General features: G+C 37.9%; 1 protein-coding gene across 1 annotated transcript in view; it reads right to left on the bottom strand.

Annotated features, from left to right (window-relative positions):
* SLC25A13 (solute carrier family 25 member 13) overlaps positions 1 to 27,000 on the bottom strand; it is a 101,659-nt gene that overhangs the window by 57,080 nt on the left and 17,579 nt on the right. The window contains exons 2-4 of the mRNA XM_058832273.1: positions 21,112 to 21,165; positions 16,372 to 16,514; positions 8,577 to 8,692 (exon numbers count right to left, since the gene is read on the bottom strand). Of these exons, the coding sequence (XP_058688256.1) occupies positions 8,577 to 8,692; positions 16,372 to 16,514; positions 21,112 to 21,165 (313 nt within the window). The remainder of the gene's footprint in view (positions 1 to 8,576; positions 8,693 to 16,371; positions 16,515 to 21,111; positions 21,166 to 27,000) is intronic.

Here is a 27,000-nt window from a genome sequence, read left to right on the forward strand (position 1 = left end):
GAAAAAAGCAGCTCAGGTCAGTGCAATGTATTTCTGCTCTATCATGTGGTATCACTACCATTCTAGAAAAGATTCATTCAAAAGAGTGCAAAACCCTGCCTCAGTGCACCTGATCTATTCAGACTAAGATCAGTTTCACCTGCACCTGAAATATATGGCTGCACATATATACTCGTATATAAACACCTGAAAACTCACAGAATTCACTTCTTTTGATAACTTTGTATCAAAGTGGTACTTCTCCAAATCTAGAGAAAATTCCCAAAGACAAATTTAACTCAAAAAATAAAAAACATAATTTCAACCAATTATGTTGAGCTAGTCCAACTAGTGCTGTATTTTGCAGCTTAACATAAGCCAGTGTTGCTTGTGTTTAATCAAAGCTGAATATCAAATTCAATTCCCCATGTAGGCAAATGAAATCATCATTTGGACTCATTTCTGTAATCCCTATCATGGAGATGTAAAAACACAACTTTCAGAATCCAGAGTGAACCAACACCTTTTTTTTTACACTGGCAGGGGCTAATTTCACTGTAGCTGTCCAGCAATAAAAAATTTACTTCAGAATTCACATCTTTATTTCCTACAGCATTTTAATATACCAACCGAAGTGATAAAAGTCAATTTCTGGATCAAAGAAATAACCCTGAACTTTACACTTTACTTTCCAGCATAGACTTGAGAGCTCTATGTCTTTAACAGCTATTTTGCTTAGATAGATTATATAAAAAAAAAAATTTAAAAAATCACTTTCTTGCAAAGCATTAACATACATTTTCCCTCACTTAAATACTTCAATTTCAAATACACCACAAAATGTACTCCCACAACAGTACTGTATTAGTATAAAACTATTTTAGTTCAATTAAAATGTCTAACTATCTACCCTCAAACCTATCTAAACTGTAATTTTCACTTTGAGCATTTCCAACATATTCTCAGTTTTGTTTTCTTTTATCAGCTTCTCAAATCAGGTCCCGAATTCCAAAGTTAGGAAAAAATAGTCATTAACTGCTAGGTAACAGCAGATTTTCCAATTTAGAAAACTAAATTACACACACCATAGAAATATCTGTATTTTGCTACCTGAAATTTCATATTGAGATCTGCAATAACTGAACACTTTTCTCGCTCTAGAACCTGCTGAAGTTTCTCCTTTCTAATCTGCAATTCCAGGCCAGTTTGAAAATGGGATGGGGAAAAATCTTAATAAAAAACAAGTTTAAATTTATATACTGCTCCTGATATGGTTTAAAATATGTTCTGGTGTGAAAGCTTTTGGTGCCTCCCCAAGTGCTGTCTAGTAATCATATTGGGCTTTTTTTCCCAACAGGATAAAGGATGAGGATGGCTGATCCTCAGCTTACCAAAGAGTTACTCCATTAACCAAAGAGTGACCTCATACAGTCGAAATTGACTCTCAAATTGGCGTGTTCCCACCTTTTCTGCACCTATATTTTTTCTTTTTAAGTAGCAAGAAGTAGCAGCAGAAAGCACAATATTTTAGCCATCTGAGCATGTAGTATTCCTGAACTATCCCACCAATTGAAAGTGCTCTCTGCTACCTCTATCTTTTCAAATTGGAACCATTATAGTCAATTGTGCAAATCTACAGTTGGTCGTTCAACTGTAAAAAGAGGATTTTTAACCCACTGTACTGGAACATCTTCCAAGCAGTTCTTCAGATCTCTGACAAGATATCATACAACACACACATGCCAGTCTGATATTCCCATGTATCTACATTCAGTTGTTCAGAAAACACTCAAATGTCACTTAAAAAGTTCCAAAAATCAGAGTAGTTCTTTCTGTAATAAAAGCTGATCAATAAAGTGCAATAAAGGTCCACATATACAAAAAATGGATGGTCTCACAATGTTTTTTCACCTCCAGATAACATACCAACATCTGGAGCCCACCAGTGAGAAACAAAAGGTTATGGTATTTGTTGAGCTGCTCTTAAAAAATGCATTGGTTAACTCGGCACACCCTCAGGCATTAAAAAAGACTGTACTGTGACAGCCTGAGTGGAGTGCCAGCATCCTTAGAGACAGCCACAGCAGGGCAGAGAAGCAGGAGGCTGGAGTCTCCCACTAAAACTGGTCACTTCTGCTCAGATGTGAACCACAACCGTTCTGTGGCTGTAAGAAGCAACAAAGGCTATACAGCTCCTGTTGTACACAGAGGTGAGATGAACACCAGTATTGGTAAATAAATGTCTATAAAATATTTTAAGTAGACTTTAAAGAAGACAACAACCAAACAGATCCCCTGAAAAGTCTGCAGCAAACCATAAAGTCCAGTACCAGCCCTAAAACATGTTCAGCATGCGTTCTTTCAGGAGAGAGACACTAGATACTGAACATAATTCACTGCCCTAGCCAAACTTTTCAACAAGGACAGAGCAGTCTTACAGATTAATTCACATTAATGAAAACATTAACACACAGAATATGCTTATGCCTTCATGATTTTTCCCAATTAAGAAGATCCATGATAACTTCATGGATCCATCAACTTCACAAATCTGCTGAAATTGTTGTCTTTTTTACCCTCTAACCTTCCCCCTGTCCTGGTTGCTTGTGCTCTTGTCACTTCTGAAAACTACTAATTCACTTTCTCATGACATATCCATACAGCATCTTTCCTGTTCAACTTGGCCCTAATTTTTGACTGAGATACTCATGCACTTCGGTTACCCGTGCTAAATACTGCAAGTACCACCACCCTGAGCAAGTCAAGTAAGACTCTGGATTCAAGCTTGTCTGCTTCTTCTGTCTCCACTGTATATAAGGGGGAATAACATGAATTGACATACAGAATATTACATGATTTGCTTACTTAAAACATTTTCAGAAATTTTCCAGAATGCAATCCCTTGGAAGTATTTCTGCTTGAATGTGGCTATCCATAATTTCACTGGCAACAGCCTTACATTTTTTTATTACCTTTCCTGACCTCATTAGAAATTAGCAACAAACTGCCAGCACCCTGAGGCCTCAAGTTTGAAAAATGCTAGGTCCCCTGTGGGTATAAAAAATAAATTTACTCCTCTTGCCTTGAGTAATAACAATAATAATAATAATAATAATAATAATAAAAACAAAAACAAAAACAAAAATACAAACAAACAACAAAAACAAACAAACAAACAAACAAAAAAACCAAAAAAAACACCAAAAAAACCCAGATCACTTTCACCAAGGTAAACAGCCAACTACTAACAAAAAACAAGTATCACTTCTATTTCCTCCATACAAGGCAGTGGTGGATGATGCATGTGACATGCATAGAGAGGCTGATGGAAGGGGGTTTTCTTAGCCTGGAGGTGGGAGATCTAAAGGAGGAGCTCTTTGCTGTCTACAGCTACCCAACAGGTGAAGGGAAGACAGAGATGCCTGCTGGAAGCACAAGAGGCAGTGGATGCAAGCTGGAACACTGCCAATCCCAACCAGGCCTCAGGAATTTAGTCTTTCACTGTTATAGTGATCAAACACTGGGAAATACTTGGTCATAGAGGCTGCAGAGTCTCCAGCCTCAGAGATTATTTAAAACATTGATGTTTCGCCTCGAGCAACTGGTCTTGAAGGTGGCACTGCAAGGGTTTGAACCATTTGGCTGCCACAATTCCTTCCAATCTGAACTGTCTGATGATTCTTTCCATCCCCAATACAACAACAGAACAAAACCAATAACAAAGATCAAACTGAAACACTGAATTTCAGTTCTGGATGATATATTTTCTATAAATGCGTTCTATAAACATGTACTAGGACAAAGCTTCTCCTAATATTTAGAATGACAAATTCATTTTGTAACCAAACAGGCTCTCTTTTACTTAAGATGCTTGCATCCAAGTCTGTCTGGTTACATAACATTTTAGTTAAAAGAAAAAAAACCAAAACAAAAAATCGCCAAGTTAACAATATCTAGAAATTAAATTCTCATAAAATAGTCTGAGAAGATTTCAGAAATTGTTTTAAATAAAATAAATATAGTAGCAAGTCTACTATACATCCATTTATTAAAATTAAAACTGCCAAATATTTGTGCAAAATCCAATATTTTACAAATAACAAAAAACATCAGAGACTAAACAGATTTCATATCTGTAATGTTCCCACTGGATCCATCATATCTAGGCAGCTGTAATTTATAAATCAGCAAATGTTTCACTATATAGATGAAACTATGATGTGTAAGCTAACACATCACTAGCTACAACTGGTTTTAAGACAATTTGAACCGCAATGAAAGTATCACTGATAAATACCAAATACTGCAGCTTATCAAGAGATCAAAGCTTACAGCTACAGCAATTTATTTTGTTAGTTCAGATTTAGCTTTGCATTGCTTTACATGGTATTCAGTGTACCAGGCTGGGCATCACTAAGCTAGGTGTTTCTCAAGAGATAAAAAGAGTTACAGATTCCATAAGAACCAAGTCATACCATCAACTAGAGTCCAAAGCATAAAAAAAGTAATCCTCTGTGACAAAAGCAAGAGCTACATCACACAATCAGAAGCTAATTCTTTGGTCATGAAAACAATTAGGAAACTCCTGTAATAATTTTTTGTGTATTAAAAAAATATCAGAGCATTATCATAGAGGAAAAAATTCTGAAGCTCATCACAATAGTTGTGGAGCTATTTAAACCTCTCTTAAGAGCTATGTCCTTTTAGAAAGTTTACAAACAACTATTCAGGCAATTCAAGTATCAGGTATCAGCAAACAGGAGCACTTCTTAAGATGTAACCTTAATTAATGTGTTTATCTAAGAAATGTACTGATATAATTAATAACAGAAGCAGAGACCCACAATAGCAGCTGTCTGCATGCCAATGAAGTCTTGTTTAGACACAAAAGCAAAATACAATGCTCGAATCTGCAGCTGCTGCACTTAACAAACAAAAATTTTGGGGGTTGGGTTCCCAATCATGTTTTTGCTGGCTTTGGGGGGAGGCTGTTGTTTGGGTTTTTTAATTAAAGGACTGACATTTTACAGCATACTCATATTTCTCAAAGCAGCAAAACACAGCACCCATTTTCAAACAACTTCAGATTGAATTAGAGAACCTCTAAAAAAGAAAACAAAACCATAAAACCACACACTATACCACAGTTCCATTTCATTAAAGTACAAGAGCAGGAATTTCTGTTGGGTGGGTAATTCTACTTTAACACAAATCAGAATTAAAATCTTTAAAGCAGGTTCAATAATGGCTGGCAGCAAAGACTTGGATAACCACAGCTCTTATTGCACCTTTCCTTACTCTCTTAGCAAAATCAACATGGACAACACTTACTTTGCTCTTCATTAGGGCTTGTGAAAACTGGTATCAGAAAATGAATGTTCCAGTTCCTGGGTATCACTGCTGTGTTATTCACAACTCAGAACTGTTAGGTACCATCATTTATTTCACCCATCCAAAACTAAAGACGAAGGTTGCAATGACCCAGTTTTTAAACACATTTTGCCCAACCATCTCACCTTGTTTTAAATGCCATCTAGTAAAGAATTTCAAAGGGCTCTGCTTCTTTAATGAGGCATTAAAATACAGTCATACGACAAAAAAAGCAACTCTACTAAGTCTCTTAAACCCCTGGACTTACATTATCAGCTTTTATGTGCCTGTCAACACTCAACAGTAAGAAGCAATGGTTTGCTCTTTGCCTCGAATTTAAAAGCCAGCTAAACTTCCTCTCACTTTCCTGCTGAGAGCTTTAACTCCTTACAAACTGTCAAAGCTTTGACACTTCAGCAGAAAGTAAATCTACAACATGATGCAATGTGGCCAGGTGTAGTCTCAATCAGCCACTAGCAACTAATTTACTAGTGGCCATTTAATTCGCCTCAAAAAGCAATAAACTAGAAATACTTTCCACCCGCCACCCCACATCTACCCACACTGCTTGAACATCAGCTCTTTTAAATAGGTAATAGTTCTGTCAAAGAACCAGGTACAGCTACTTTGCAACTTGAAAGAAATAAAACATTTAAAATTGTAGAGATATCAACATACAGCTAAAATGCAAATCCGTTTTCAATCCAGAAGCTAAAGTAAGAGTGCAGCATTTTTCAAGAAAAGTAAGTGCAAAGTGTTAAATTGGAACTTCTTTACCCAGAACATTTCTCTGAATATCCACAGCCTGGACCTCACATTCAGTGTAAAAGTTTATTGGCATAAAGCTCATTATTAATTCATTTAACAAAGATGCCAAACCAAGTGCACCTGTGAAAGAGTAAGAGTTGGATGGATTTGCATGGTAGAATATATGAAATTCACTGCTGGGAACTATTCTGCTTGGTATAAGCTAAAATATTTATATCATTATTTTACTGTACAGAAAAACAATGACTGCACAGATAAAGCACACTGTTTCTTTACAACAATAAAATAAGATACAGACTTAAAACGAGAACCATGAGATACTACACCTAACAGCAGTATACTGAAAAATTATCCTTTACCTATTCTTCTGCTCTTTTCATACTGTAACTCCACAGTATACAAAACCCCTATTTAAGTCTCTTAACCTTGATAAGGACTTGATACCACTCTCATTCAAGTGAATGGAAAAAGATCTCATAATTAGCCTCAAAGATGCATGACTGAGGCACTGAGTGGCAAAGTTACAGGATAGTATTTTAATAATGTATTTATGATATGAAAATATTAGGTTTTTTCCATAATAGCAAGAAAATAAAACTCTTTTTTTCTCCTCATGATAGAAAATAAGGAACTAGCCTTGTCTAAAGGTCAACCATTTCTGCTGAGAATGCACAACACTGAGACAGCTCTTCCGTCCTCCCCAGCCCAGGCATTCACTGGGGTGGCAGCCACAAGGTACTACACAGAAGTTACAAATACATCTACGGTTTCAAAAGGGGAGATGAAGGAATTAAACAAAAACTACCTGAGCTTCTGCCAATGTTGGCATGTCTCCTCTTTCAAATACCTTAAATACAGTCTGGCATGGGATTTTCTCTCATCACTAGAAGGACTTCAATGGATTTCAAATGCCAAACAAATCCTTTGACTCAGTGTGTCAAACCCCAAGGGAAGCATTTGACAGCAGGAAAAATAGGAACAAGAATGCCAAGAGTTAAAAAGTTAAGTCAGACTGATTCAGCATTCAGATCAAACGAATACAGTTCTTCGTAGATTATTAATGAGTGCTCCAAGCAACCGGGGGCTCTGACGCAGACAAGAAACTGCACATCACAGGCATTCCAGAACTCTGGTCTGTCTTCACTGGAACAAAACCCTAGTAAAATATGCATTCCCTTCTGTTTTAAAAGCATGGCATCTCTCACTGCTTCTCTGTCCATATACATACACAAAAATGTTAGACACGAAATACTTCCTTCATCAAGGTCATGATCTGCAGAATCGTTTTCTGAAAATCTCTTAGTATCTGTAGGAACTCCTGAAGTATTATACACAAAAAGCACATCTGTCACACCTTCAACACACTACAAAAATAATAAAAAAACCAAAATAGATACAAGAGACAGCAAGTCTTCTCAACAGCCTCAGCTTCTAATACAGGCTGTTGGAGATGGTAGAAGGAATACAATGATGCTTCAAGCAACCATTACAGAATCTTTTTAGTTCAAACAGAAAGAGAACGGCTGTTTTTTAACTGAGCATAAGACATATGTGGGAAACACCAGTAAAAGGCAATGGATGTGTGAACCATTAATTCTGCAAAGACAAAAAGTCAATGTCATCAAATTTTCCATTTACTTAGAACTGCTTAACAACCAAACAATAAAACTTGATATAGGAATAACCATGTCCAAATGTAGCAGATTATAAACAGCAATTTCATCCAGTGTAGCTACTCAACAAAAAAATTCCCCATACCTTTTCAACTGCAAGCTCAATATCAGAAATTAGTCCAAACTGCTAAATTTTCAATCCTTCTTTCAGAGTGAACAACCCTTATCACTAGGCAGGTGCAAGATAGCCTTGCAGATATCAAAAGCTATCTCTAGGATATCTAGAAAGAAACAGTCCTCTTAATCAAGTTTTAAACTGGCCTGAGTATCTTATTATTAAGTGCTAACATCACACTTCCAACATACAGTTGAATTTTACAGGGGGAGGGAACAGCAGACGGCATGTAATAATGAATTCATCACTGTAAAATCTCACAGAATACAGTTTTAAGCCTTAAAAGTCAGCCAGCTTGAAATATAGCCAATTTAAACAAAATATAATTCAGGGTAATGATTTGAAACCCAACATTCATGCAGGTCTTCTGGCAACTTCCTTGCAGTTTTACAATCATTTCCCACAGTCACCTATCACTGCTGGTCTGGACCTGCACAAGCATGTTGGGGAAGAGAAAAAGAGAAGCGACCAGTCCTCCAAGGAAAACTATGATGATGACAATGACCTTGACTTCATACTGCACACACATAAATAAATAAATTTTAAAAGTGCAGACAAAGTTGCTTGGCATAAGTGCAGCTCCACTACTAATCACTGTCTCCTGCAGTAACAGAAGGTGAAACTGAGTTTGGCTGTTTTACATTAAGAATGCACATTTAAGAATGTCTTACCAAAAGTAACTTCTCCTTTGCCAGTCTTGTCAAACAGCTGAAAGGCTACTATGAACAATGCGTCTGGAGCACATAGGACTGATTCAAATGCCACAAACTCTTGAAAGGATATCAACCTAAGGGATGAAGAAAAAAAACAATAGCTATGAAACCAACTTGCTTGCTGAGAACTGAAATATAATATAATATTGATTATACAAAAGAAACAAGACCTTAACCAAAATGTGTTCAAAATGTATTCAGTAGGGATTAAAATTTATCCTAAAATGCCCTATCCCTAATGCTGTCAGGAAGCCTTTATATCACTACATAGAAATGTCTGTTGAACAAGGCATTATTCCTCTTGGCAAGTCACAACAGAACATAAAATAAGCAAAACACTCAGCATGGCTACTCACCTCAGCTTTAATGTCTAACTGAACTGCCCTCTGGGGGAGCCTACCTCCTTCCACTGGCAAGACAGAGCCAATAAAGACATGAGTAACTTCCCTCAAGACTCAGTACTTAGCACTTTTGGAAAGCAAATCCATTCAAGACCTACATGCTGCCACTCACTTCAGAAGGAACCGATCAGAATGCGTTATCCATTTGCTAGCAACTTATTAGTCATCCATCACAGCCCTCCAGTCCTGCATGTTGAGTCATAAATTTCAATCAGTAGTCTGCATGTTCTTCCTCAGTCCAAGCACAGTTTATTCAAATTCATCATTACAGTCAGGTTCCCAATGTGCTAGCACAGTAGTAGCGCATAGATAAAAGCAGAGTTGTCCTTACAGAAGTTAGTTCATAAGCAGAAATACATAATTAGACAACTTGGCATTGTTTCCAGCAGTAGGTTTGATATAGCAAAGACCTTGAACATTCTAATTTCTCTGCATCACACCCAAGAGTTCAAATGGAGATCAAGCTCCTATTCTTAAAGAGGCAAAGGACAACTGTTCTTCTGTTTTGCTGTTTCTTTAATGTTTAGGCTGCAAAATTTAAAATCATCCTCACATAAGTGGTGGCAGGGCCTGCTAGCAGTCTGGGATAGTTAAGATTGCTGTCTCTCAGGCTGCTTTATGTCACTGTAGTAGGCACATAGATTTAATGGGCTCATGTGGCAGCAGCTGGGGAACAAGCATTATTTCTGAAAAGCACAAAATTCAGTGTATCCAATGTCAAGAAACACATAAATCCAGGGGATTTTTAATGGAAACTAACTATATCCTTAGGACTCTGATCTGAAGTGACACTGCAGCCAGTTCAATGAAAACTTCTACTCAGTATGCCCTAACAGTGAAGAACCAAGGGTTTGAGTAAGTTGGGGAAGATACTTTTTCCATCAAGTGGCCAAATGACCTCAAGATATGATGACCCATGACTACAAAGCAACTTCCAGTCACCTGTTTTATGGGAATTCAGAGATATGCTAAGTTGGAAGGGGCCCATCAGGATCATGGAGTCCAACTCCCAGCCCTGCACACGAGCATCCCCAAGAGTCACACCATGTACCTGAGAGGATTGTCCTTCCTGAACTCAGACAGACTTGGTGCTGTGACCACTTCCCTGGGAAGCCTGTTTTAGTACCCAACCACACTCTGAGTGAAAAACCTTTTCTTAATGTCTAACTCTAAACCTCCCTGAATTCAGCTTCATGCTGTTTGCTTGAATTCTGACACTGGTCATGAGAGTGAAGGGTTTAGTAGAAGAGTTTAGCTCCTCTCATGAGGAAACTACAATGAGGTCTCCCTTCAGTCTCTTCTCCAGGCTGAACAGACCAAGTGACCTCAACCACTCCTCACACAGCTTACCCTCAAGGCCCTTCACCATCTTTGCTGCCCTCCTTTGGGCACACTCTAACAGTTTAATGTCTTTTTTATATTGTGGCACCCAAAACTGCCCCCAGCACTCGAGGTGAGGCCGTCCCAGTGCAGAGCAGAGCGGGACAGTCCCCTCCTTGCCTGGCTGGTGATGCTGTGCCTGATGCCCCCCAGGATATGGGTGGCCCTCCTGGCTGCAAGTGCACTGCTGACTCACGTTCAACTTTCTGTCTACCAGGACCCCCAGGTCCCTTTCCACAGTGCTGCTTTCCAGACTCTCATTCCCCCGTCTGTCTGTCCAGGGTTGCCCCATCCCAGGTGCAGAATCTGGCACTTCCCCTTGTTAAACCTCACACAGCTGGTGATCTCCCTAGCTTGTTGAGGTGTCTCTGCACAGCCTCTCTGCCCTTGAGGGTGTCAGCAGTTGGCAAACTTACTTAGTATGCCTATGAGTCCTGCATCAAGGTCGCTCACAAAGATGTTGAAGAGCACAAGGCTGAGGGTGGAGCCCTGCAGAACCCCACAGTGATGTTGCCTGTCCGATGTCACCCCATTCACTGTAACCCTTTGTGCCTGACTTGTAAGCCAGTCACTCACCCATCATGTAGCAGGGCTATTCAGCTGTATGCTGGACATTTTGTCCAGAAGAACACTAAGAGAGACGGTATCATAAGCTTTGCCAAAGTCCAAAACGATTACAACTACTGGCTTTCCTAGATGAACGCTTGAAGTTTGCTTGCTTCACATCAGCAGCCAAACATACACAACCTAACAAGCTGACTTCCATGAGGAACATAAAAACATAGCAAAATGAATAAAAGAGGACTTTTTTTTAAAAAAGCATAGTGCAGAGGAGGCCTAAAAGCTGCTCTACACTATCTCCCTCAATATACATGGAATAAGTAAAAGAAATGTAGAGTATGAAACGGTCTAACAAACAATTAACTCTAGCAGCTTGCCACCATAATTTATAATATAGTGCAAGAAGTAAATAAAAAGAAATCTCCTCAGGTATTCTTAAGATAAACTCACAATTAATGATGTCAGCAAACATATAAGAATGCCTTAAGCTTTACTGGCAAAGGAGTCTGTGCCTTGTTCCATACGCACATGTTAGCACACGAGCAATCCATCAGTCCTTTACACTCTTTGGGAGCTCTTGGTCCTCCCCACTGTTAGACACAGACTACATAGATACTCAGTATTTCAAAGGAAGAAAACTCCCATCCCTTCTAAGCCAGAAAGTTTTTCAAAAGTAACATTTCCTTCAATTTTATATCACAACCAGTATATCACAACCATATATCACAACCCACTCGGTTTTGTATTTATGCGTATTTATTGTTACAATGTGACCTACTGGCTATAAAAGGCAATTATTTATTATTATTATTATTATTAGCTACAGAACAGTAAACAGATCCAAAGCACTGAATTCTGTCCCAAAGATTATAATACATGCACAAAGGAAAAACAAAAAAGACAGCAGGTGACGAGACTCTAGAATAGGATTGTTTGGAATTGTAAAATCTCTGCCAACACCATTTTGGTAAAGACACTTTTTGTGTGAAATAACCTGCACATGACCTTACCAACAGATCACAATACAGTGATGACAGCACAGCAAAGAAATACAGCACCTATCCCAGCACCATGTTAAGAACATATTCTATGCTACTAGGCCTGGGTTTGACTAAAACTCCATGTACTAATACAAGATTTTATACTGGTAGAAGCATTTTTTTTCAGTACTTGGAAGCAATAACCCCCCCTCATTAGTCACAGGTAAATGCTTAAAATAACCCTATATCCATTTTTTAAAACAATTATTCATAGAACTAGGAAGATTAAAAGTGTACAAATCGTGTGGTTCTAGCCAGACTGTTAAAGAAGAGACATTAATATCTGCTGTGCCAGCTGAATTCAAATTAACCCAATTTTTACATGTTAATTAAACCAGCTATTTTCTTCTTATTGTATTTTTGCTCCCTAAGTAGACTAGCCTGCTAGTGATTCCCAACAGATCTATTCTAACAACGACGTATTCATTTACTTCTATTATGACCATACAATACAGTAACTGAGCAGTAATTTTTCAGTCAATTACACGTGTGATTCTTAATGCTTAAAGAAGCTGAAAAAATGTGTACTACATAGCCATATGCTCACTTCTCTATACTGCACAAGGGTAGTTGCCTGGGTAACACGTTTTCTCTCTGGTTTAGCATCACCCTTTTAGGTTTAGCATAACCCTTCAGTGAATATCATTAGGTGTCATTAAACAGCACATGTTAACATGGACTTTAATATACTACTTAAAGAGTTATTTCATATACCTAAACAAGTAGTCATTTGTTACAAAAGCAGAGAAAAACCTAGTGATTTTAACAGCACAAGGAGAGGAAGCTGAAATGTTTACAAAATTTTATTTTAGTTTTGAAGATATTCCACCCAAATAAGTCAAAATCTTCCTTCACCTTCATACCCTCATTACCAGTGCCAATACTACACAGTTTATTCAAGGAAGGCTCAAATCTTGATATTTTAAAAGCATCCACATACAAGAGCACCAGTCTAAACAGAACAACTGGGTATGGCACGGCAAAACCACTATTTACTGCTCTCTCCTTTTTTCCATGCCCATGGTATCTGGACACCCCACAGACACGACACATTCCCACCAGAGAAAGTCTGCATGCAACCACGCAAAGAAAAAAAGCTATCACCTGCTGTAATAATACATACAAATGCAATGATGAAGAGTATTTCTTCAGAAATCAATGCAGATGTTTTTACTGTATCAGCAATTTAAACATGGTAACATAATGGAACACAAATTGAAGCTACATCTATAATTTTTCACTGCAAGCTAGGTAAACTAAGTACAGTGTAAATTGGTGCATTAGAAGATAAATTGATATCCAATAATAATGGAAAATACTGGCATTTCCAAGTGTTGTTTTTGAATACTTTGTCCTTTCTAAAAATAAAGCATATGGCATTTCTCAGTAAAGTGTTAGTTACTACAGTCCAAACAGAGATGTGCAGTAAATACTTATTTTGTTAGGCAGATGTTTAAAAGTACAACAAGAATCTGAAAAACGATATTGCAGTAGGCAGAATGGAAAATGCCTGGCCTGTTGCTGATAGGCTTTTGAAAAGCTACTGTATTTTGGGGAAGTTTCTGATCCAGCTGAGGCCAAATGAAGTCTTCTTTTGTTTGTTTTTTTTTTAGTTTAACTTAGACTAGGAGTGAGAAGCTTAAGGCCAGGAACCAGGCTCTTCAATCTGTTTCATGTGAATAACAACCACGCAAAATAACACTTATTAAAATCTATGTTATTACCAGTTGACTACTTTGAAAGGTTTGTCTGGCCATCAGCAAGGCAAGTATTCCCTTTTCTTAGAGGAAACCTTAAAAACACGCCTCCATAAGAGAACAGCAGGAAAGCCCACCGTTAAATAAACCTCTGCCCTGGCTTAAAATGGAGGCAAAACTTGCTCCCATGGCAACGGATATTCATTGAACAACAGAGTATGCCTTAAGAGGTCTCGTACCTTTGTCACAAGAACAGTAGCTCATGTAGACCCTCAAATCTTTAATCTCTGGCAATGCAGGAATTGCACTAGACTTACATAAGATTTTGTCTACAGTAACCACTGTGAGATTGTACGGTTCTTTTCATTTCATACTCAGAACCTCTTCAGCTCTTGGGTAAGAAACTCTTTTCCCATCTATATGGCCTGCTCATGAGTCAGATGTTCTTGTGCTGTCTGCCTTTCACCTGTGTATTTACCCAGTTAAGTATTTCACACTGATTACACTTGGTACATATACCAAACTTGTCACCAAAATCAGAAAGAAGCATTCTAAAGAGTGCTAGGAACAACCTTGGTGGAGGCTCAGACCCTTTTAGTGACAAGTGGTCATGCTCACCAGTCATGAACAACAGCTGCTTCTTCAGAGAAAAAGAGGGATCAATGGTTCTGGAAATATCCTAGCAGTATTTTCAGAACTGCACTACTTTAAGTCACTAACACTGCAATAAAATTAACTTGTCATTGCTCTTGCAAGATACCTTCTATTTTATAGTAGAAATAATGCTAAATTACTGAACAGACTCTCATGACCTTAACTACAAGTAAGTCTCTAAACACTGACAAGCCTATTAAAAATGAACACCAACAAAAGCTGTTTTGTGCTTCACTGTAAAACTGTGTGCTCTGGGCTGCCAAGTTGGCAGTATTCAATAGAAGAAGACCAATAGTCCTGTTGCTGTCTTTAGGAGATTTCATGAAAGGAACCAAAAAGCAACTGACCCTTGCCTCAGACGATTACTTTAAACACCAGGAGAACAAGGTACAAATGCTAAGCCACATGGCAAAAAATGCTACAATGCCACATTAGAGAGGTAGATGCTAATCACTTTCCAAACTTTCTCCATTTTTCACATGCTAGCTAAATAGGAAGACAGCCTGAATAGCAGGAGACTCTCCAAAGACACGTTACGAACTGTCAGTGCACAGTGTGGATTACAGAAACAATCCTTACCCACGGCTGAAAGCAGCAATTAGAAGCCTCAATACTACACCGCAAAACTCTTATAAGATCACGCCAAGTTATGAAATCCCAGCTTGTCAACAAGTTCACATAGGCTACAGTTTTACATTTTGTTCTTCCTGACACCAGCTTCTGTTTGTGAGAGAGATCCAAATCACAAGGTATGGATTATGTTCACAATCTTCTTATTACAAAACAGATTTGAAGCCATGTAATTTGGAAAATGCTGGTTTTGCAGGCATCAAACCAAGGGAAGAAATCTGAGAAATGTTTAACCTCTTCAGTCAAACACTATTTGAAGCCATGGCTTTCTTGATGCCATCAATGTTACCAACAAAATCTTTTACAGAATTCTTTTACCAGGGCAGCAATCTTCACATTAACTCATCTGCAAAGTTTAAGGTGCCCAGCTGCCAAATACATAAGACTGGCTGAGCAGAAAAGAAAGCATTGAAAGGACTGCAAAACTTCTCAGTTATGCCTGCATCTGTTCCCTAGGAAGACTGCATTCTCTAGTCATGCTTTGTTTATCTCACATTTTACTCCCTGCAACCACTGATATGAGTCATGCCTGAAGTTTTCTGGCTTCTAAAAATGCCACAACTACACACTTTAAGTCCATAGCTAATTATTCTCAAGTTTCTCTAAAGATACTTTAAAGGGAGGGTTCAGCAATTCATATGGGTGAAGAGACAGCTTGCCTGGGCAAGTACCAAAAGCAAAAGCTAGGATTTCATTAAAGTAGGGGGAAGGAAGATGGAAGGGAAGCTAATCTTGCCTATTGGCAAAATCGGCCTTTCAAATGCAAACCATGTGCAACCAACTTCACTGCTGTCTTCCCAAGATTGCAGAGTGGCTCCCTAAATACCTTAGGTGCTCCTCCTCCCTCTTGAGGGAAAAACACAGCAGCAAAAAACCTTTAACAGTGCCATGGCAAAACAAAGCAGGGGCACTTTTTTCTAGGATCTCTTCCTACACCATCTAAACTTGTTTTGGATTTCTATTTGAATGTGTTTGGGACAGATACATAAAGTAAACAGAGACAGAAAAAGTCAGGGAAGGAAAGAAAAGCAGGAGTTAGAGGAGCCAGCCAACAAACATGAAAGGTTCCATGAATTAAAAATACATAGTAGACAGAAAATGGTTTGCACCACTAAATGGTACTTCAGTTGAAAACGTTTCTACCCTTTTCACTTTAAAGATACTGTATTCCTTTATGGACCTGCAAGGGAAACCAAAACAAAACAAAACAGAACAAAACAAAAAACAAAACAAAACAAAAGAAACCCACCCCCCCCCCATTCAAGGATCACACTGTTTGAAAAAAAGGTTTTGTTTTTTTAAATGAACAACAGAAAAAGGAAAATAAATAACCCAATCAAACACAAATCCCCCCACCTCCCAAACCAAAACCACAAAAAAAACCACTTACCCATCTTTTGTCTGATCCACCACACCTGCAAGGAGCTGTACAGTGCTTGCATTAGGCAAACCATCTCCAATTATCTTCAGGTACCGTGTGACAAAGTCATCAGGAGACATGAAGAATTCTCCATTCTTCTCCACACTTGCATACTGTTAAATGAATACAGTACTTAGTGCCTCAACACATCCTTCTCCAGACATTTATTACCACCACCCAAAGTTTCCAATCACAAGCAGGCCTCTTTTACAACAGATGACAGCTCTGTTCCAGTGAACCTACAGCCTAACCCCAAACAGGAAAGAGTAAGAGGGGAATAATCAAGCAGCTGAAGGCTTGGCTTCCCAGACAACAAATGGCAGACATATGATTTTTGGATTATCATGTCAACAATTTCTCCATAGTAGCCCAGAAATGCTCTATATCGGATATGTTTTTGAAGTAGAAATAGAAGCACAAGCACATTTGCAAGCATGTATGTCAAACCTTGACAGCTGGGGCACTGCAGCATACCTTATTTATCTGAAATGAGTCATTTTTTTAACTATTCTACTTCGGGATGAGAAGGCAGGGTTGGTTACACCCACAAAATGCCAGTGGAGTAAATGCTCCCGCAGGAATATCCACCTGGGGGTGCTGTTCTGAAGAACTCTACTGCATCACCTCCAGCCATGGCTGGTCCTTAAGGAAAGGAGAACTTACAGGTACTCCTCCTTGGCTGAAGTGCTGAAAGGAGGCCAAAGAATAGCATTTGCAAAGAAATATAACAGCAAAACACGAACTTTGACAGTTCAGCACACTGCAGAAATAAGAAAAGAGTTCTGACACCTGCCGTACATTATCCCTGCTTTACACACAGTTACTAGCATATTACTTCAGTAAACAGCTATTGATCGACCCAAGCATATTTGCTCCCAGGGGAAGTCTCCAGTAATGTGCTACAAATAAAAGTAATATTAATATATTTAAAGATAATATCTAAATAAATAAATAAAATTCCCTTTGTTACCACCCCTACCCTCATTGCTAGGTCATCCCTCAAATTTTAAAGTCCTCATTTCCTGAAGAAGGTCAAATTTGAAATCAACTCTAAAGAATGTATTTTAATTAAAAAAAAAGGATAAGAACAATCATTAAGAGGAAAAGAAATCCCAGGCAAGACTTGCAGAACCATGTGTTAGCTTTAAGGGAAACAGGTCTATCTTGGGATAACAAATGTGCACTGAGAACAGGAAAGCAACTGTTAATTTCTCTTTTTTTATTTCTTTTAAGGCAAGGCAGGATGATAAACTATCATTGCAGCTCCCCACAGAGCATTATCCACACTAAAGTAATAAATAAATTAGATGCCTATCGCTATTTTGTAGTATATTTCAAATACACATTTTCTTTCACATTACTATGGCTCTGCTAAGGGACAGAAACTGCCAGTTTTCATTTCATACTGGTGCCTGCAGCATACCGTTATACCTGCTGTAGGCATAGAACTCTCAGAGGGATGCCAAAGTGTTACAGTAAGTAGATTATTTTCTTCTAGTGCTATATAAATACCATTTTCAGGTACAGCAATATCTTCAAGAAACAAGGCTTCAGAGAAGCGAGCCCAAACAAAACATAACTCGCTTTGGCATCTATATATTGGTTAGTGCTAAAGGATTCCTGTTTCAATAGACACTGTAACACATGCTTTCTAGCTGCTACACTGCAAGGAATTTTGAATTGTATACTTTTATAAGAACTAACAGATCAATTGATTTCAATGTAATCATTTGCAGAAAGACAGAATCCCTCAGAATCCCAGCCTCAGAAACTTTTAACACAGCTGCTATTGAGAAACAAATCAAATAAGTCAGACAGCCTATGCTTCTATATTTCTTTTTTTTCATCCAGGCTTACCCCCTGCTAGGTCACTCAATAACAGAAAACAGCACAAGGTTTCAGTGTCCCCCTGTTTCTTGTCATTGTGATTTACTCAAGTGTATTTGAAATCCAATCACGTACTCTATACTACATATATAAAATGACCTTGAAAAATGTCAGCTTGATCACTTTGACTAAAATCTAATCTCTTAGGGGTTACGTTAGAAGACTTTGAAGAAGTACTCTTGGAAATTACCATAACAAAAAGAAAAAAACATCAATTCTATTCATTTTGGAGGAGCAACATTTAAAAATTGATTCTTTACAATTTTATTTCCCCCCACTTTGACAATTATACCCACAGAGAATTTGATATTATACAATAGTACTTAATGGCTTTTTGGTAATTTACATACATTTTAGATAGTCAAGTAATAACAAGTTTAACCCCATTTTAAGTAAGATTTGCAAACATTCTATTGGGGATTTGACATACTAAATATTCTAAAAGTTGACTGCAACCCACTGCATTTAAACTGATAGTTTCACATTTATTTCTACACTGTACAATGGTACACTGTGGGTACCATTCTTACATGGAAATCATATTTTTTAATTCTTAATTGAAGTAGGAAAGAATGGTTGTCAAATTATTTTGTAAGTGAACATTCCACAATCTGCAGAAGCAACTGTATTGGCTTCACCACTTAAAATAATCTGGAGAGGCTTAATTAACACTCTTGCTATCACTCATCTTTAGACCATGAAACAACATAACACATTTATTCATCATTTTTCCTTCTTGGGAGTAAGCAGCATGACAATTCTGCATTATACTGAACAAAACATTTAGCTTATATTTCATTACTGCACTTTACTGGGATCCCTTCTTTTTAGTGGAAGGGAAAGGAAAAGAGGAAGAAAAAGAAGTCACAGGTGAAATTTAGTGTGTTCAACTACGATCCATTCAATCCACCAAATCAAAAGATTGAGGGGCTACAATCTGCAGAAATGCAAGAGAGTACTCACAGGCAGGTAGGAAACAATTTTCACACTATTCTCAGCAAACCAACTAACCAGCCTCTCCACTCTCCAACTGAGGATCACCTCACAGTTCAGAAGGGACCAGGCTTCTCTCTAGTGTGTGTATTTCCTTCCTCAATGCTATTATCATTCTCAGTGGTCTACTCCCTGTCTGCCTTTTCTGCTGCTGCGCTCCTGCTCTTCAAGTATGTTCCTCTGGAAACCACATAAATGCTTCCTTTGCAAGAGTCTTTTTGCTCTCCTTACAGATACAAGTTCCAGGACTTAAGAAGTTAAATCCTGGCTTTCTCAACTGAAAATCTGATTTCAGAGCTATAAATACTGACAGTATATAATAAAACTATAAATACAGGCAATATACATTGTGACACCTACACATATTGTTAATAATAGCTCACAAGGGACAATGGAAAAAATACCAAGAACTACATGGAGAGTGGGGCATGATGCAGGAGAGCAAAGATGGAAGGAAGAAACTGGAAAGGTATGAGTTCTCTTAGGCCCTCAAATACCTCCATAGAAATAATTCAGATACAATAGCTCTCTAATAGCACTGTGGCATCTGCCTCATTCTTCAGAACCACAACCATTCAATTTTTGTACTTTTTTTTTTTTTTTAATTCCAGAATATCAAACTTAGCCAAACACTGGACTAATAAACCTTAGGAAGGCTAGAAGTAGTTATTTAAGTTTAGGAAATGGGTCAAAGAAATCCAGTTCCACAAAATCACAGAATAGTCTGGGCTGGAAAGGACTTTAAAGATCATCTAGCTCCAACTTCCCTGCCACAGGCATATACATGTTCCATTAGACCAGGTTACTCGAAGCCCCATCCAATCTGGTCTTGAACACTTCCAGGAATGGAGCAGTCACAACTTCTCTGGGCAAGATATTCTGGGGATTTACCACCCCCACAGTAAGAGTTTCTTCCTTACTTCCTTAACCTGAACCTACTTGCTTTCAGTTTAAAGTCATTTCCCCCTGACCTATCATGTTCTTGTAAAACGACCCTATGCTTGTAAAATGTCCCTCTTGATTACTTGTAGGCTCCCTTGAGATACTGAAAGGCTGCAGTAAGATCTCCCTGGAGCCATCTCTTCTCCAGGCTGAACAATCCCAATTCTCAGTCTGTCCTCAAAGCAAAGGTGTTTCAGCACTCTGATTGTCTTTGTGACCCTCCTCTGGAGGGTCACATCCCACATCCTTCTTATGCTGGGAACCCCAGAGCTGGATGCAGCACTCCAAGTAGGGTCTCACAAGTACAGAGTAGGGTTGGAGAATCACCTCCCAGTTTTCAGCAAAACACTAAAGCACATTTCTCTCAAGCATATAAACAGGTACGAGAGCAATTTCTTTACTTGCATGCTTTCCACAGCAGGCCAACAGAGAAGGAATTTCAGTTAAATAATATATATGGCCAGCACTTCATAAGGTGATCATCCCAACACTTCTACAAATAACAGAAGCAGAGACAACCCTAGGGAAGGAAAGATGGCAAGGACAGAAGAAGAAAGTTTACCAAATCACCTAGCAGTAAGGTGTCTACAGGAATGTTTTACCACATGTAGGAACAATAGTGAAACTCCTACCACATTCTCTGAACAATGTGGGTTTTTTCTAAGATAGCAATACTTCTTCTGAGTCAATACAATAATCACTCAGGAATATATCTGACTTCTTGGTGAGCATTGTTCAATTCTGATAATGGTATTTAAGTCTAACATGGTAATAATACGGTGAATGATTAATGGTTGGAAAAAAACTATCAAGAGTTGTATGCTGCAATAATGGAGCAAAAGATACGAAAAATTTAAGCAGAGAGTAAAATATTTACTTTACACATACCTTCAGAAATATTGTTTTCAACTCAGCTGGATCAGCTCTTTTGGTTAGAGCCACCTACAAGTAAATACAATTACATTAATATGCATAACTTACACAAAAGGTGTCAAAGCATCATTTAAAAACAACACAAACAACAGAATGAGTGATGAAAATAAATGTTCCCCTTAGATAAATTAGGTACTGCTTTAGTTAGCCATGCTCATTTTATCCATTTCACACTTACATAAAGTTATTCAACATTTTTGTTTTGCTTTCCTTATGCAACCCCCACAACTCCTAAACAAGCACACATTAACAAGTCATAAAGATATTCAACAATCAAATCTCTATAGCATACCTCTCTGCTGGGATTCAGCATTATACCATCTTTACCACAGATTTTTACACTTCCAGCACCTTTCACCTAAAGATATTAGAGTACCACATGCAGTCCGTAAGTGATAAATGGCAAGAATTAAATACTCAGACTCACAAACTTATTCAAGAAAACAGCTCCATAAAAAACTGAATTTCCATGTTAACTATTTGGTTCACTACTTACACCATTTTAAACTTAGTACTGATCTCTTTAATGAGATTAATTCAGAAAGAAGAGTATCTAGATTTTTCTGCAGATCTAATTAACAAGTTCAAACTAAAATCTAAGTTACATTTATCACCACAAGCCCAAAGTAATTAGATTTTTTTTTCAAAACACTGAATCAAAAAATATTCAACCCACTATGGAGTAAGTCCATCAGTATTATCCTGGTTGACATACCATACAAGCCTTTTGCTGCTTTTGTCAGTGAGTGAATGTGTCCCCTCAGTCTGTGCCTATTATAGTTTCCCTTTCCTTCTTCAGGATACTTTGATCAAATCTTACTTGCTAACATAATAACCCTCATCTGACAAGTCAATTCAGAACATCAATGTATTTCAAATTAAAAACAAAAATACTTTGCAAACAAACCTGGATTTTCAAAAAACTTGTGAAAATATCTCTGTAATGGGGAATAAACTACTAAAGGACAAGACATACCATCTTACCCTCACTTAAAAATTAAACATCAGAAATGTTATCCATAAAACACTACTTTACTTTCCTAATTCTTTATACCAATGGTAGACTGTAAAGGCAAACGTGGCCCCATGTACATTTCTAGAAGCATACTGGCCTACTGGCATACTGGCAGAAAACAGGAGTCTGTGTAAGTCTGTACGACAGCATTATATCCTCACATGTACACATAATGACAAATCTTCATAAAGTTTGTCCGCAATCGAAATGGGTCATTTAAAAACTAAGAAAGACAACAAAAAACTCCACAAAAACATGCAAAAAAAAACCCAAAAAACAACCCAAAACTCAGAGTATTTTAAGAAAAGTGTATGATTAAGGTTTCTTATAATATTCTAGTAGTTTTTTTAAAAGGGTAAAAAACACACCTATGCTAGGACTAAGCTGACGAAGTCCACAGCTGGAGTCCCAATTCTGTGTCTGCACAGAAATCTGTGTGAAGGCAGTTGCAAAAAATCCAAGTGCAATTGTGAACCTAAGAATACAAGAATGTGTGTTTTCTAAAATGCAAGCTGTTCTAAATATAATCACTGTGAGCAAAGATTTCATTTAACCCTGTCTGTAAAAATCTGATAGTCTAGAGCAATTGGGAACTTGGTGGAAAGAAAAATCCCAGTATTTCTATGCTGCTTCAATCCAGAACCTTTCCCCTATACAGGCAAAGGAAAGACACTTCAAACACCTTTAGCCAGCAAATATAAATCAGCATCACACTTTATCGGCCCTAAAGTTTAAAGTTTATACTGTCACAGAAAGCTAAGCCTAAAGAAACCAGGGGAGGAAAAAAAGGAAAATATACATTAACCTACACTAATTTTCCTTTAGTTTCACTGATATTAACAATTTGGGGAAACTTGGGAGATGTGCTTACAGGCCAGCTGCTGTTTTTCAGCCCATTTTTGATTATGGGGGAATTTGAGTGGGGTTTTTTTCTGTCAATTTCTTCAAACCATATAATGAAAGACAAGTTGACGTTGGTGAAGCCAATGAATGCACACAAGAATTGCAGACTGGCAGCCCAAGCAGTGGCTGCATACCACAGCTTTTATCCATTTCCCACAGTCTACTTCCACATTCTTCCATTTCTCAGCAAACAGGAGAGAAAAGGCTCTCATGTTATTTGACTTAATGTTAATTGGTACATCCATGTGACATCTACCAGTGTCCATTCTCAAAGGTGTATCTGATGCCAATTAAAGAACAGAGCCTCTATTACATGAGACCTTTAGGAAGACTGATGCTAATACAGCCATACCAGTGTTAAAAGAAGTATTTAATCCAGCTTCTCACCCATACCCAGCTACGGGCAAGGCTGAAATTGCTTACGCAAAGCCACAAAAACTGATCCTGATGACAGGTGTTACTAGAAGATTCCCACTCTAGAAAAGGTCAAAATATCACTTTCCATACCATTCCATAAATTGTTATGTCAACAGTTGAAGGGCTAAGTAACCTGATGCCAACAAGGACTGCAAGCTGACAGGTAGCATGCTTGATGAAAAGTGACCCACAGACGAAAGCTGCTTCTCCTCTGTCAGCTCAGGTAGTATTTACTGACTCTCATATAACTGGGTTCCGGTGATGCGTTTTGTTACTGGAAAGAGTTCTCCATTTTACTTGCATCTTTTCTCCAAAAAGATAAAACCAGCTATGAGCTGGCAGGCCTAACACCTCTCTAGTGGCACGAGAAGGCATTTGATAAAGGAGAGCTGAGGGAAATAATGTTGTTACTGCTTTACAAAGAAACACTATGTAACAGACACACTTAAAATAAAACAGCAACTTCTATTGAGTAAGGCTCAGTGAAGAAAGCCCTCCAACAAACCACATTTATTATTAAAAAAAAATGAGACAACATAATACAGGAACTGAAGTGCAGGACCATAATCAAGTTGGAACACTCCACAGGAGAGACTGTATAATGTATAGAAAATATCAGAAGGGATTTTCATTCCTAGATAGACACCTGAAAGTCTTTATCAACATACTATGTGTACATGTGTGTTATAACATATATAACAGAACTGCACTTAAAAATGCTGAGCCTCTCTCATTAGCAATAACATTCAATAAAGGGTGCACAGAAAAATGGAAAGCTCTGTGAGAGACAGTAACACAGACTGATTTGCATGCTGGAGCTCATCATATCCTTAGACTCCCTCGCACCTTGACCTTATTTTCAGCCCATTTTCTCCAGCTGACCTCTTTTCTCCTCGTTGACTTATGTTCAGTTTACAGAGACATGCATTTTCATTCTCACTTCCATACTCAAAATTAAATGAAGAGTCTTTCCAGAAAAATATAACTGTACAACACAAGAAAACAGAATCCATTGAGAATCAAAGAAAATCATTTTACATTTCCAACCAACTCTATTAATATATTTGTCATACATGAGGTAGAAGACACAGGTTATTCAAGAATGTATGGTATCAAAAGACACAAAAAGACTAATAATAGTGAGTGTGCTCCATCCAGTAAAGAACAACAAATGTGTGGGCAAGAAACAAAAAGGGCAGTAGGAAAATCAGAATTAATGTCAATATAGCATTAATCTGATGGCAAAAATATAATATCTGATCTTCTCACCTTTCAAAATCACTTTCGTATCCACAGTCTGAATAAAGTAGAAAGGTGATTGTGATCCAGGAATACTTGGGAATTGCTACAATATTCCAGAAAGTTAATTGCAACAACAGCAAGTTCTAATCAAAGATAAGGAGATAAACATCTCACATTCATTCTTTCTTTCTCTTGGTTTAATGTGAATAGAACTCAGATGTGAAGGAAAAAAGTTGACAGAGGTAAGGTTGCCCCTCTACACCTCAGTATCTTTAAAATGTCCTGACAATGAGCAGGTAAGATGCTGGACTGCAGTCCTTCTCCAAGCAGAGAGCCAGAGCTGTGGCAGGGCTGAGAGTGGTGAGCTCAGTCTGGCTAGATCTAGAGAAGACAATCTACAGACACATACAGAGGAAAGATGTTGGATGAAAGGCTCAACAAGTAATCACAATCTCTTGCAACTTGTGTTAAAATTAAGGTTATTTTTCAGAAGTTCATCCATTCCTAAATGCAACTAAAGAATGCAATGTATTTTGTACCACTAAAAGACCTCAAATTAAAATTGAAACCTTATGTCTTGTAGGGGGATTCTTTAGTTTCATCACAAGTTATTGAGTCCACCTGTAAGACTCAAACACATGTGGCCCAGTTTATGTAAGAGGTCAGATTAGATCATCGTAATGTTTCCTTCTGGCTAAAAGTATACATATACACTTCAAATGTGCAACTCCAAAGGAGATCAGACTGGGGTTTGACCTTACATTCTTGTTTAAATGAGTGACTGGAATATCGGAAACCAGTTAAAGCACAGTTACTGGCCAAGTTTGAATTCAGACCAGAAACTCATTAATACTGTTTAAGTATTATGCTAGAATGACACACCAGTTTTTAATACAACTAACCTGTTTATGTAGACGATAATTATCTTTCTTCCATATTTAGACTAATACTACCATAAACATATATAATCATTCTTCTAACATAGCAACTCTGCTTGGTCACTTTCCATCGTCATACCCATATCCAAAATTACAACTGTTCTGGATCAGCATCTGTGCAGGGCACCGTCTCCTGTTTCAGCTGCCTCAATAAGCATTTTCTGTTAGTCCAACATGCATATTCTCACCTCAACAAAAGAACTGCCATTCCTCCTGCAGCAAAAGAACTTGACTGTGAGCTACAATGGAAAGTGAACTACGCAGAACTTGACATTAAAAGGAAGATTTCAAGCAAGATGTGGACCAGCTCACCAAGCAGAGAATGAGACAACTGCAAGGAGAACTGGCACTGAATACAGATCAAAAACCTTCTCAACTAGAAAATACAGATCAGATGGCATTTGACGTATCTACCCAAAGGCTTGGGGTAACAAGAATTGCAAGAGAAGTTGGTAACTACCAAGCAGGTAGGTACATCCAGTCTGATCAGTGTGAGCACAGCGAGCCTTGAGACAAAATCCTTTCTTTTCCAAAAACAGTTCTGATCCTCACAGTCAAACATTACAACTACACTTTGCAAAAGTCTAACCCTATGCTAAGCAGCAGTTACTGCATTCCTTTGTCTAATAACATCTAGCAAAGCTAAGATTAATGCTATTAACAACAATCAACAATATTCTGTAGGATTTTTCATATCCTACGGACTGGTTCAGCATGAAGAGATACAAAATAAACACTATTGAAACTAGACAGTTGTGCTGAGTCTACCCAACACACTGGTGAAGCAAAAGGAATTTGTTAGCTAACAAAGACAGCATATCTCAGGCAAAATTATTCACATCCATCTTCACTCTATCATAGTTATAAATGTCTGGGCAATTCCTAGTCTTCTGCACCATGGGAGGTGGAAACCTCACTTCCCACAAGCGCATCAAAGCTAACAAACCTATTTTATTGTGCAATTACTTTCGAGCTCTGATCCTATTTTCGAAGTCCCAGAACAAATGCAGATGGCTTGTTCATAAGATGGTTTTCACACAAGGAGATTCCCAATGAGTCATAGTATTTTTGCACACAAACTGATTAGGGACCAACACACAGTTACTAAGCATATACATACAGGAAAATCCTTGTCCAGTTTGCCCAATACTTCCAAGTAGGTACAGAAACCAAGGTGGGAGTAGTACATATCTTAGGAAAAACTACTACAAGAATTTCCAAGGTTAGCTAATTGATGCTACATAAAAATGCATTAGACTGTGTACTTCTACAATTTTTGTATTTAAAGACCTGAAAAATAGGACAATAAAACTACCCCAATACAAAGGT

The sequence above is a fragment of the Poecile atricapillus genome, chromosome 2, assembly GCF_030490865.1.
Source record: "Poecile atricapillus isolate bPoeAtr1 chromosome 2, bPoeAtr1.hap1, whole genome shotgun sequence".
Lineage (NCBI taxonomy): Eukaryota > Metazoa > Chordata > Aves > Passeriformes > Paridae > Poecile > Poecile atricapillus.